Source organism: Daucus carota, chromosome 7, assembly GCF_001625215.2.
Source record: "Daucus carota subsp. sativus chromosome 7, DH1 v3.0, whole genome shotgun sequence".
Lineage (NCBI taxonomy): Eukaryota > Viridiplantae > Streptophyta > Magnoliopsida > Apiales > Apiaceae > Daucus > Daucus carota.
In genome coordinates, this window is record NC_030387.2 from 36,859,893 (window position 1) to 36,873,758 (window position 13,866).

The following is a 13,866-nucleotide window of genomic DNA, read 5'->3' on the forward strand; positions in this document are numbered from 1 at the left end:
CTATTTTTGGTTCGTTTGGTTACTAAAAACGGAGGTCAGAGGAAGATATATTTTCTTACGGGTAACCTCCAGGACGTACCTTAGTTCAAATAGCACACCCACGACAATCATTCAGAACATTTCTTAAAAACTCCATTTAGGACTGTGACATCATTAAATTGACACTCTGACGAGATGACCAGAACAAGGTATAGTGTTATAAGACTAGGAACTCATGCAAATTTAACAACTACAAGTCTGGAAATTTTAAGGATTCATCAAAAAGAAAAATCAATGACAAATCACATATGTACTGACCACTGAAAATAGACTCTTGGGGGGAAATCTGAAAAAAGAAAAAGTATGGGCCATTGTATAAATGGTAACCAAGTGAAACCAAAAAGTAATCACATTGAAAGACAGGGGAACAAGTGGGTGACTAAAGGCAGTCAGAATGACCCACAACCTCTCCTCCCATTACAGTCAGCAGATTTCTATTGTAAATAGCTAATAGCAAAATCATCAGCTAAGCTTACGCTTTTTTGCTTCTTTTCTCATCCTCTGTCTCCTCTCTTCTTCCTCAAGCTTCCGCAGTTCTTCCTCATCTTCTCGCGCTGCAATTTTGGCACTGGAGAACAACATTGTTAATGGGTTAGCAATTGATAGTGATAAATCAACACTTGAATGGATAAACCAATTAAAACCGAAGCTAATAATATTTCTATTTTCTACTACACTACCACCGATGCAAACCATTTCTTGTCAGACATATATCCCGCCGAAATGTATTTCAAGACTTGGCAACAACAATTCTCATATTAACGCAAGTAGTATAACAAAGATAATTTTGTTATATTCACACGCTCTTCCTCCATTCATTTAAAAATTCTGCTTCTAAATTCTAATGTGTTCCTCACATTTCCTGATCATAGATTTGATTATGACATGTTTTATAATTTTCAGGCAAGACTGACAACCCCAAAAAAATTGTAGATTGCACTATTTGAATGGCTAAAATTTGAACTGCTGAACCAGAAAACTCAATGTTCAATAACATATATACTCATAGTACCAGCATAAAAATGTGGAAAACACGTTGCCTCATTTCTTGAGTTCTAATTAAAGGTCTAATAAGAGTGAAGTGTACAAAACAAGATAAATCATTTCAAATGTTCAATAATGAAAAGGTCAAATTAAAACTGAAACACAGCAAACTATAATTTCTATCAAGATGTTCAATTAAAATTTACTATGCACACATTGTATTGTATATTGTTAATATGTATACTTAGCTTCACAAATTTTTCTGAAAAAAGGAAAACAGAAAATGCACACGTATAATGAACACGTAATAATTTACAAAAGGCAGTATATACTAACCTGCGTCTCTCCTCCTTCAAAATGTCATCAAAATTAGCCTCCATGTCACTGTCGTCATCAACATCAGCATATTTTCTGGGATTATATCTGCAGAAAATACATGACATTAAGTTACCTATGGTCACAGATATAGGTTATTAACACCAACAGAAATCAATACGAGTTGCAATCTTCACAGCTTAGTAGGAACAAAGATGCAATAAGTAACTATACGTATATGACTCCACGTTGCTATAAATCACCCCAAGCTTAATAAACTACTAGAAATAGGCAAATGACAAGAGTTGATGAAACGTCATAATTACCCGAACATTTTTCTGATCATACTGATAGCTTCAACGTCTTCAGCGTCTTCATCAGGATGCTTTCTTGCAGGTCTTTTTTTCCGGTTCTCCTGTTGCGAAGTGACGCGAGAGGGCCCCTTAGCTGGTGGCTGTTTGATCTGTGGAACAACACAAACATTAGAAGTAATTTACATACAGCTCTATTTCAATAGACAGATCTGAAAAAAGACTGAACCCTGAGGATATATAAAATTGTGACAGCAGGTAAGAAATCATGCCTGAGGTCTGGACACCGGTTGCCTTGAAGTCGGTTTTCCCTTGAGAGATTCTTGCAACTCCCTCCTTCGGTCCAAGGTTTGTTTTTGGGCAGATTGCTGAGATCTGGAAACATTAGGCTTGTGCATAACAGGGGAGGCATTCTTTGCACTTGGTGGGGCACTTTTTCTCTCTGAAGAATTATTGTAAGTCTTAGGGGGTAAACTTTTTGGCATTTGAGGTCTCGACAATTGAGGCCGCCCAGGTCCTATCCCATTATTACTACCATTCTGCTTACGATAATCCATTCCATTATTACTACCATTCTGCTTACGATAATCCATTCCATTATTACTACCGTTTTGCTTACGATAATCCATTCCATTATTACTACCGTTCTGCTTACGATAATCCATTGATGTTGTTGGCTTGCCAGCAGAGGACGAACTGTGAGGCCCTCTAGGCTTCATCTGCTTGTCAGAAGGCACAGCTCTTGATCCCTCACCAGAATTAAGAACCTTCTTCCCATTGTTACTTGAGAACTCCTTGCTCTTAAGTGGCAGTTGAGCTGATCTTCCCTCTTCAATATTACCAAAAAACCTGTATAAGTTTCCTCAATGAAAATATCATATTCAGGTTGCTAAAGAAAAAAACAGATAGATGCTTAAGCAGCAACACACCAGGTCTTGAAAGAGAGACATTTCGAGAATGTGGCTCTTTCTTAGGAGCTGGAATTTCTGCATCATCCGACAATAGAAACGAGTAGTCCCTGGTATTCTTTAGCATCTGGACTTTAGTTTGAGTCTGCATCTACAAAACCATTCAAAAGAACCTCCTTTAGCTACCTACCAATGTTAACAACATATAGTGTAATCACAGAGTATTTTTGCGAAAATAAACAATACCACTTTATTCGTTTTAGTTGGGTGACCATTCAATCGAGAACTGGATCCTGAGGAGGCTGAAGCATGGACCTTATGGTTCTGCAAACATTAAATATAAAATGATACACCTTTTAAAACAAATAAACTACAGTCCATTTCGGACAACAGCTAGTATAGTAGGTGATTAGGCAATTTTCACGGTAGTAGTGTATCATGTGTCCATTTAAATTACCCACATAAATTATTGAAAACATAATAAAATGGAACAGAATTTTCTAGGAAAAGATAACTGTTAAAGTCTTCATTTCACAATGTACTGATATATACCCAAAATATTTTCATAAATTCTATACTAATTATGAAGTGAATGGATGTAACATCTACTATATTCTTAGTATCACAGATTTGATTTCTATCTGGTTCATATAACTCTGTTCAAGATCATATGCACGTCTAGTTCAATGGTTAGGTATATGTGTTTTTAAATTACACAGTGACAGCTGCAAAGAGATTCAAACAGATGATCTTTGTATATGGTACCAGATAGACAATTATTTGTTATTTGTCAATGTTAATTTCTAATGAAAAATGCTGATACAGAGACATTCATGTGATTTACATATCTTAGATCCATGACAAATCATACATGAGTTCCAGTAAAGAATATCAAAAAGTCATGTTCATGTCAGATTATATAGAAATACCGGGTATTAAAAGATTTTGATGCTTACACTAAGTTTAGGTTTGGATATACTTTCTGCCAGTTGTGGATTTTCCAGTAAGGACTTGCTTTCTTCGATTACTCTTTGTGCTATGACGGGCTGTGAAGGCCCGAAGAAGGATCCAAAACTGCATAAGATAAATGATAGAAACATAAAACACAGGATTTTTGATAATCATTAACCCCAACAGAAAAATGGCATTTTGCCCTATTTTATCAGCCAAAAAAAACTCACTTGCTATATGGCAAAGAACTCTTCTTTTCACGGGAGTTGGCAATTGAAGAACTAGGGTCCTTCTTCATCTGCTTCCTTATAGATTCTTTTAATTTTTGCCGCAACTCAAGGTATTCCAGTTCTTGTTCTGTCGGCTGGTGAACCTCATCTTCATATTCCTCCTCAGCATCCTCTTGGTCTTCTTCATCTTCATACTCATCTTCATATTCATCCAAATCTTCATATTCCTGCATGAACAAAAGCTCTGAGTAAAGGCTTTTACAATCAAAAAATGCTCAAAAACCATATGAAATCCTTATATGCTTACATCTCTACCCCGCATAGCCATCTTCAAACTCTGATCAAAGATTCTTCAGCAACTGTTTTAAAGAAAAACAAAAGGCAAATTAAAATCAAACCGCAATTCAATATAATATTTCTACAAATCCAGGTACAAAACAATCAAATCAACCAAAATTTCTCGATTCAACAAACCAATTCAATTTTAGGACAAAGACGGCCAAACAAAAAAAACACCTGGAAAACATGAGAACCCGTACCCAATCTTCAAAAACAACAGGCCAAAAAATCACTAATTTCAATTAATTCCAAAACTTTCAATCGAAGGAGATGCACAAACCGTAATAACCCCAAAAATCGACCTCCCAACAACAAAAACAAGATTTTCTCGCAAAGATTTTGCATAAAGTCTTGAATACCGAAATCGATAAATACAAAAAAGCTCTAATTAATCAAAACCCCCAATCTTCACAAATTAAATTCGACTCAGATGTGCGAAAACATTCAAAACCAATCACAAACTCACCGATTCAACTCAAAATCACACAAAAACAAAGAAAATCAATCAAATCGACGGAAATTACCTGACCGAATCGCTGCGCGAGAAAATCGGATCGATCGGAGCGGTTTTCACCAGCGAAGCTCCGAAAAAGACGGAGAAAAAGAAGAAAAGCAGAGAGATCTGAAGGTTCAAGATAGGGATTGTGTGGATATAAAGGGGGCGCAATTGATGTGTATGTATAGGTGTATGTATAGATATAATAGGGCAAGGGCGTATAGAAGAAACGGAAGCCCCGAGAGATAGAGAGAGAGAAAACAAGTGAGGAGTGCTAACGTGCGCGGGGGGTGAAGTATATAATGAGGGTGGCTCGGTTGTGTGCGTTGGTCTTGACCATGGCTCGAGCCTTGTGAGCCGTGGGTTCGAGCCACGCGGGTGCTGATGATGCATGTTGTTATTTAAGTGCGTTTGTTGTGGACTGGTGGGCATTATTTTCTACGTTCTTCTTGGTTTGTTTTTTGTAGGGAAGGGAAAAAATTGTGGAGGGGCTACTATTTAGACTCGTAGATTTGCCTTTTATATATAGCTTTATTTTTTGAGTTTTAATTTAATTTAACCGCCTTCACTGTGAATTGGAAAATTCATGGACTTTGTGCCCTTCCTTTCGCATGAAAATTTTTGTCCACGAAATGGATTTTAGGTATCATAATTTAATTTTGAAATAAAATACTGTGTTAAATATATACAAATCACATTATATTATAGTAAATTTATAAATTATGTTCATGTTATTATTTATGTATAGCCTCTATATTATTTTATATTTATATCATCAAAATTAATATTTATATATCTTATTTATATTCATATCATTAAAATTAATATCAACTTTTTATTAAATAAAAATATTATCACGGGGAACGCAAATTTCAAGAGGGCAAAGCTGCTAAAAGTTGAGAATCCATTGCAGAGAAAGACAGAGACGGGATTTAACTACAACGAAATAAGAACTGAAATGATCTAAGCCGGAATATATTAACGGGTAATCATAAAATAATAATCATAAAATTAAATAAAAATTAGAAAAATATGATAGTACCCTCTAACATGACTCCACGCCTCACTCAATACATTACAAATTTACTCGAGTCTCACTGATTTTAGTTTTAAGAATTAATTCTTGAAACAAAATCCAAACCTTATAACACAAATAATCATGAATTTTCTTATTTCGCTCTTAAGTCAACAATCTCATATATGATATGATTTTTTATTCGACTAACTAAAATATATTGAAATATTATACAAAACTGTATATATAAAAATTGTGCAAAAAATTTAGCTAAGGTTAGTTTGAAATTAGTATGATTAGGCGGAAGTTACAATTTGAAAATAGAATTAAATGAAAAAAATTAGAAAAAGAAGAATTAGTAAAATATAAATAGTGTGTGTTTATAATGATAGGATTGATGAGGAGACGGAGTCGAGAAAACTTTTTGTGACAAATTTTTTGGATCAAAGTGTGTGTTTCTAAAACAAAACTACAAAAGTAAAGAAAAAATATAAAACTAGAGTTGCAAGGAGAAGCCGTATTTTAAAAAACAAAAATTATAAAAACAGACTCCTACTGATTTCTGTTGAAACTATTGACCTGAAATCAAGAATATGTTTTCATTACTCTTTGAAATAACAGCAAACAGAACCGGGAACCAATTTGTTATGCACCCTACTCACAGATTTCACATATTCTAAAGTATCTGGAGGGAAGTAAAACAGATATTAGCAACTGCAAGAGCTTGAACTGAACAGTACAAATATTACACTACATCTAGCCATTAACTTATTTTAAGCAATTTAATTCCACATTGCGGATTCAATTCAGCTCTTTTCTTTCATCTTCTTCTGCAGAAGTTCAGAAGACAGGACCAGCAGCGAGGATCTCCTCGGTGAGCTTGTTGTCCTTGCCAATCTTGTGGCTGGTAAACACCTCAAAGTTCTTCTTGAACAGGCCAGCCAGCTTCAGAAGTGTTTCCTTGTAGGCCTTCTTATCCGACCACTGCATTCAAAAAACAATTCACATTGTTATAATAATGAAACACATATTCACAACATAATATTGGATGAGTGCTGAAAATATTCAGAGGATCAGAGTACTAACAGTGTTCACAGGATCCAGGATTTCCGATGGCACGCCCTCAACTTCAGTTGGGATATCTAATCCAAAAACATCAGTTTTTTTGTAAGTAGCATCCAAAAGGCTACCAGAATGTATAGCGTCGATGATTTTTCTAGTGTATGCCAGCTTCATACGTTTCCCCATGCCGTAGCTGCAACATTGAAATATATTTTAGCAGCAGTTTAAATCCAAGTGCAGCATAATAATTGCTATTTACTCTTCATACCTTCCACCTGACCATCCAGTGTTAACGAGCCATCCTGTTGCTCCATGTTTTTCCATTTTTGTAGCTAGCATTGCAGCATATTTTGTAGGATGTAACATAATAAACGCTGCACCATAGCAAGCTGAGAATGTTGCCTGGGGCTCCTTCACACCCTCTACAGTACCAGCCACCTATAAGTTGATCAAACACAATGTGATTAAAGGCTGTTCAAAATCAGGATTAAGAAGAATACTTCGTATCTGCATTGAAAGCAAAAGTTTGTAGTTCCCCAAGGTGATATACGAACCAGAGCGGTGTAGCCACTGATGAAATGGTACATGGTTTGAGCCATGTTTAGCTTGCTCACTGGAGGAAGAACACCAAATGCATCACATGCTAAAAGTATGACATTCTTAGGATGTGGACCAACACATGGGATCTTAGCATTTGGGATGTACTCAATAGGATAGGCAGCGCGAGTGTTTTCTGCATTTAAAATATAAGATGGATAAGCAACGTCATGACTTGCAGCAAGAGACATATCAGAAGGAAAAAGGGAGAGACAAATTTAAACGCTGTCATCTAATTGTAAAAGTCAAATTTATTTCCCAAAAGTCTATGTAAAATACTTCACTTTTGACAACAAGCATCTGCTCACTGAAATTAAGTATTTCTTGCTCAAATATATGTTGTTACATGTCTCATTACTATTGGAACTGTAATATACCATTCTCATCAGTATTCTCTATCAGAAGAATTATGCTCCCTTGACTTAATATTGCCATATAACACGTAATTGAAACGCTGGTTAAAACTATTACCTGTAACTGATTTCTCTTCAAATTCTACCTCTCTTGTGTGTTCATCAAATACAACATTTTCCAACACTGCAAGAAGAGGCACAAAACATTAGAGGCCATCAGTGCATTAACTTCGATATAATCAGTTTAAACAAGATAATGAGCTTCTAATACTTTGCTTTTTGTTATAATTGTACTATGGAGATTTCCCGTCACTAAATACTGAACTTTTTACTAGAATGATAAGCTAACAATTAAGATGACTAGGAATGTACCAGTTCCAAACTTGATAGCATTCCAAATATCAGGCTCCTTCTCCCGAGAGAGATCAATGCACTTCGCATAACAACCACCTTCTATGTTTGATACACCATTGTCACTCCAACAGTGTTCATCGTCTCCAATCAGATACCGATTGTGGTCAGTAGAAAGAGTTGTCTTACCAGTACCTAAAGAACAATTATGACTCATCAAAACATTGCAAGCAAAAAACAAGCCACATAATAGTCTACCCCCAAACAAGAAAAGCACATATAGGGTTAAAGAGACATATCATTAGGCCAGGGTTAGAGCCACATCGGAATAACAATCCGATGGTACTTTACCTGACAATCCAAAGAAGAGGGCAACGTCTCCACTTTTGCCCATATTGCAGCCAGAATGAAGTGAGAGTATTTGACGCTTAGGCATGAGATAATGCATTACACTGAAAAGACCTTTCTTCATTTCCCCGGCGTACTGTGTGCCGAGGATGACCATTTCTCTTCTACCAAGGTTTAAATCTATGCTAGTAGAAGATGTCATGTAATGTGTGTAACGGTTACACGGAAACTGTCCAGCATTATAAATAGTGAAGTCCGGAGTACCGAAATTCTCCAGCTCTTCGGGTGTAGGTCGGATACACCTGCCACCCACTCAGTTATCGTATTGTACATTGAACTAATACACCATCATAATGCTTAGCTTGTTATGACCAAATTATGTCTTACTTTGTTTAACAAATTTTACATCAAGGAAGTACGATACTCAAGATTGACAATTAAGATGATGTCAACGTTAAAAATACTTATCTGGCGGGCTTAGAACCATAGATCTTGGGGCAAGGCTATAAGCCTATAAGAAAACAACATGTTTATAAAATTCAACATTTTGTTCAGTCTACTTACATGTTATGCATAAACAACGAATGGTAAGCTCTGGCAGACACTATCCGGACTTTGATTCGGTGCTCTGGATCCCAGTTCAGAAATTGATCATTGACAAAGACCTAAAAAGTCATTGATATTGAGACAGATTGATTAGCACTCTAAATACAGTAGAGATATCAGCTTTCACATTACTAAATTGTTGCAGTTAGAGTTCAAGCATAAGTAGTAGTGATCGATAAAAAGATGCAAGAATATATTCCTTTTCGCATCATAGTTTAATACTATTCATATGAGCTTCACAGAAATTAAAAATGACGAACAACATTTTGGTTATGCACAATTCACCTCATATAAACACACAACATTATTTACCACTCCTCATCTCACTGCCATAGTAGTAGCTCCACAAAAGACCGTAACACCTAATACTACAATCTACTGCGGGTAAATGTATATGTAGCTCTGCACTAAATTATTAGCCTAAAATTATATGACGAGATAATACTCCTATATTGTTAATGCTATATGACAACATATATCATGGCAAGAATGGAGCAGAATAAGATAATATAATCCCTGACTAGACCAAATTGCACCCTTTCTCATGGATCCAAGGGCAGAGTATGCAAAAATGGACAAAAACAGATATCATTATATTTAGCCTTTTCCTTGAGAAAAAAATTGACATTATCACAAACTGAACAGGCTAAATTGGACTTTTACATCAATCCTTATCGGATTGAGGATATGGTTGAGGTGGGTACTACTGTATTACTATCAGTGTTCTAAAAATCGGTCTAGGCGGCCGCCTAGGCGGTGCCTAGGCGCTAGGCGGCCCCGAAACGCCCCGATTCGGTGCTAGGCGGTGAATTAGGCGTTTTTTTACAAAAATCGGTCCTAGGCGGTCCACATACCGCCTAGGCGGTCCAGGCGGCCAATAACAAAAAAAAAAGATTTTTAATAAATAAAATCGAAAATTATGATTTTATTATAAAAAATTAAGTATTTACTTGTACTTAACTTAATATCCTATAAAACAAGTAAAATGATTAATTTTATTTAATATTTCTTACATTATTTATAAGATAGTGGTTGGTATATATTTGTTTAATCAATGATTTTGTATTACATGTATCAAGTATTTAATTTCAATATATGATATTATATTGTTTACCGGCTAGTAGTGAAAAGTAGATAAAATCATTAAATTATGTTTAATTATAATAATTTAAAAATAATATATGTCCGATTAATGCTCCGATTAATCTTTCCGATTAATCCCCGATTTCCCGATTAATCGCTAGAAGGTACCCCGACCGCCCTGGGACGCCTAGCGATTTCTGGAACATTGATTACTATATTTATGCTCAGACTCTGTCCTATTTGCTTTGCTTTAATGCAAAAATGGTGTGACCAGAAAAAAATTACGTCACAGAACATATTGTCTAATTCTTAGCATGAATGTGAGAATATGAATATTTGAATTTATGCGATTAAACAAGTGTGTCTGCATATAAATATTCATCGAAAATAATATGTTTAAAGAAACACATAAGTTATAGAGTATCCGAATTAGATACCTTGTCCAAGGAATTCAGATAATCAACAGCTCTTTCTCTGTTCACAAGGAAGGTGTGCTCATCCATTTCAATATTTGGTGAACCCCTGTACATGAATTTACATACATAATTAAACTTAAACCTCCATAAATTAATAGTCTATGGACCATCAAATGTTATCAATTTATCGAGAATTAATATGCGCTATATCTGTAATGAAAATGCTAAGTACACCAAAAAATGTTCCCCGATTTTTTTCCCAAATCTAGTCTGCAACGTCATTTGGGGACAGAATTTGGGATCCATAGCACTTTACAGTATTCAAGTTCATCGTGAGTTATTAATTTATCGATTATAAACTATTGTAAGAGAGAAAGGTGAAGACATACTTTCCCCACCAAAGATCATCCTCAGTAGATTCATCCCTAACGACACGCTTATCCTTCGGAGAACGCCCAGTCTTGGCACCAGAGAGTGTGGCCAACGCGCCACTCGACGTGATGAACGACCCTTTCTCATACTTAATAGCCTGCTCATACAGCTCTGCAAGTTCCACAACAATAAACTCAACAAAATTTTGAACACCAAAAAAACATTAAAAAAAACAAATATATTAAAACCAAAAATTACCAGCAGGGGAGAGATTGTAGAGCACATGGGTGAACTTGAGAGAGCTGTCACTGACGCTGATGGTTGGCGTGACGGTGAAGTGGTGGTGATGGCTCACCTTCGGCGTCTCTCCGGTCCTCTTGGCGGGGTCTCCTTTCACCACTTTCGGCCCCGTTTCTCTCGTCAGCGATGCCAATGAGTTACTGCACCGAACAAAATACAATTACACAAAATATTTATGGGTGATGTTGACTCATACCGAATGATTTTTTAATAGTTCTTTATTATGATACACTCCACGCATATGATTTAGAGCAAGTCCAACAATGTCCTAGTTAGAGCCCCAAATATAATATAAAATATGATGTCCTAGTGATTTAGGACATGGTTATGTAAGTTCAACTCCAACAATGTGCCTTATTTTCAATATATGTTTAATATTTTATTATTAAAGTCTTCCTTTCATCATTAAAACACAATATAAAGTAGAGAGAGAAAGAGGGTGGATATAAAATTTTATATTAAAATATTGGATAGGGCAAGGAGAGAGGTGCCCTATTAATAGGGCTTGAAGAGGTTGTCCTAGTGATATAAGGCATCACTAGGACACTCTTGGATCAACATTTTTCATCAAGTGCCTTAAATTATAACTTAAGACAAGTTATAGGGCTTCTCTTGGACTTGCTCTTACTCCACCTTTTCGGGACCGGACTCGGATACGGTGATTATTTTATTCAATCACTTATTTTCGGTATAATTTCCTGTTCTTATAACAACACGTTCCAGGAAAATAAGTCTTGTCCGTTCTGTTCCAGTTCAGTTCCACGATGTTATTATGTTCACGAGTTCTCTGGCCATGGGGCAAATTTCTTATATATTTTCAAATTTTTTAACAATTTTTCTATAATTTTGTATTATTTAGAGCGGTAAGAAACTGTAAAAAAAAAAATTAGACGGGACACATGTTCTCGAGTACCTGATGGACTGGAGCTGTTTCTCCTTGCGTTCTTCTTCAGAAACGAAGGAGAAAGCAGTACCATCACTGCTGATCCCAGTAAGGGGAGTAGTGGGTGCTGATTTCTTCTTCTGGAGAGAATGAAGCTCGTCTATCGTGTTCGCCTTCACCGGAGCTGAGCTATCGTCATGGCATATTCCGTTAGGCCTGGTCTGAATCACGGGAAGTCCGTTCCTTCCCATTGCGTTTCCGTTCCCGTTTGCAGCCATTTCTTCTCGATTTTACCTGCACAAATATGAAATACGTGTTATGACATGTAACATGGTTGGTTTATATAGAAAATATTGTGAATAATAAAGGAGGTGTTACCGGAGGTTGCGAGTTCGAAACGGAACTGAGGATGGGGAAAAAAAGCAAGAACAACGACGAAAGTAAAACTTAAACGGAAGTTGTGATCATCAAACTGATGGTATGGAGTAGGAACGTGACAAGAAAATGTGATGTGAGAAATGAACGTCCCGAGGCTCCTTTTTAAAGGGGTCATTTTAACCATGGTTGGACTGCAACAAACCATGGTTAATCCTTTACCTCTCAGGGTCGCGTTTATAGCTTGGTATAATATTATTATTATCCACGGATATATTCAATTGGACTGTTCAGATTTTTGTTGGATTTTTAAAAGATACAGGAATGCTTAATTTAGATTCAAAATATGCATTCAATTCTCAGTAATATCCAAATTAATTTAAATCATTTTTTAACTAGGATGATTATGCCAAAATTCAAGATTATCTTGTAACATTCGATTTGGATTATGTCTTATCCTTTAGATTATCTGATTGATCAGGATTTAACTTATCATTGTCACCTATATTCAATTTGGATAATCTGAAATTAAAGAGGGTATATTCAATTGAGATTTTAAATTATTATTTTTTCATTCATAGAATCCGATATATTCAATTGGATTGTTTAGAATTTTGTTGGATTTATAAAAAATACAGGAAAGTTTAATTTAGATTCAAAATATGCATTCAAATCTTAGTAATATCCAATTTAATTTAAGTGGGTGTTTGTTTACGACTTATAAGTCCAGCTTCTGGATTATAAGTTAGGAGCACTTATTTATACCGTTTGTGTAATAAGTCAAGAAGCACTTATAAAAAGCTAGGAATGCTAACTTTTGTTTCAGGGCTTCTACTTATTTCCCAAACACTTTAATCACTTATAAGTCTTATCTTGCTTCTAACTTCTACTCTACTTATTTATTTTAAACAAGAAGCACTTATTTTATGCTCACCCAAACGGCCCCTAAATCATCTTATTAAATAGGATGATAATGCCAAAATTCAAGATTATCTTGTAACATTCAATTTGGATTATGTCTTATCATTTAGATTATTTGATTAATCAGGATTTAACTTATCATTGTCACCTATATTCAATTTGGATAATCTGAAATTAAAGAGGGTATATTCAATTGAGATTTTAAATTATTATTTTTTCATTCATAGAATCCGATATATTCAATTGGATTGTTTAGAATTTTGTTGGATCTATAAAAAATACAGGAAAGTTTAATTTAGATTCAAAATATGCATTCAAATCTTAGTAATATCCAATTTAATTTAAATCATCTTATTAAATAGGATGATAATGCCAAAATTCAAGATTATCTTGTAACATTCAATTTGGATTATGTCTTATCATTTAGATTATTTGATTAATCAGGATTTAACTTATCATTGTCACCTATATTCAATTTGGATAATCTGGAATTAAAGAGGATGTATTCAATTGAGATTTTAAGTTATTTTTTTCATTCATAATATCCGAAGGTATTCGATAGAGATGGTTTGAAATCTATTAAAATTTTAGAGTATTCAATTGGATTTTTA

General features: G+C 35.1%; 2 protein-coding genes across 4 annotated transcripts; both read right to left on the minus strand.

Annotated features, from left to right (window-relative positions):
* Positions 1-326: 326 nt before the first annotated feature.
* Positions 327-4,944, minus strand: LOC108196660 (uncharacterized). Of its 3 annotated transcripts, none has more exons than XM_017364054.2 (10): positions 4,602-4,944; positions 4,046-4,097; positions 3,739-3,965; positions 3,514-3,631; positions 2,804-2,881; positions 2,579-2,708; positions 1,922-2,478; positions 1,665-1,801; positions 1,360-1,446; positions 327-607 (listed from the first exon to the last, which is right to left on the minus strand). In XM_017364054.2, the coding sequence occupies exons 2-10, from the start codon at positions 4,064-4,066 to the stop codon at positions 502-504; spliced, it is 1,461 nt and encodes a 486-aa protein (XP_017219543.2). In that variant the 5' UTR covers positions 4,067-4,097; positions 4,602-4,944; the 3' UTR covers positions 327-501. The 3 variants fall into 3 exon arrangements, with proteins under 3 accessions (XP_017219543.2, XP_063937558.1, XP_063937559.1); XM_064081488.1 differs by having other exon boundaries at positions 2,804-2,872; positions 4,602-4,743; XM_064081489.1 differs by lacking the exons at positions 4,046-4,097; positions 4,602-4,944 and having other exon boundaries at positions 3,739-3,971.
* Positions 4,945-6,168: 1,224 nt separating this feature from the next.
* LOC108196227 (phosphoenolpyruvate carboxykinase (ATP) 1) lies at positions 6,169-12,474 on the minus strand. Its single transcript, XM_017363418.2, has 13 exons — positions 12,338-12,474; positions 11,990-12,253; positions 11,035-11,216; positions 10,794-10,947; positions 10,426-10,510; positions 8,864-8,964; positions 8,303-8,601; positions 7,973-8,146; positions 7,719-7,784; positions 7,205-7,383; positions 6,919-7,088; positions 6,675-6,843; positions 6,169-6,572 (listed from the first exon to the last, which is right to left on the minus strand). Exons 2-13 carry the CDS (start codon positions 12,235-12,237, stop codon positions 6,429-6,431), a joined length of 1,971 nt encoding a protein of 656 aa, XP_017218907.1. The 5' UTR covers positions 12,238-12,253; positions 12,338-12,474; the 3' UTR covers positions 6,169-6,428.
* Between the last annotated feature and the right edge of the window lie 1,392 nt (positions 12,475-13,866).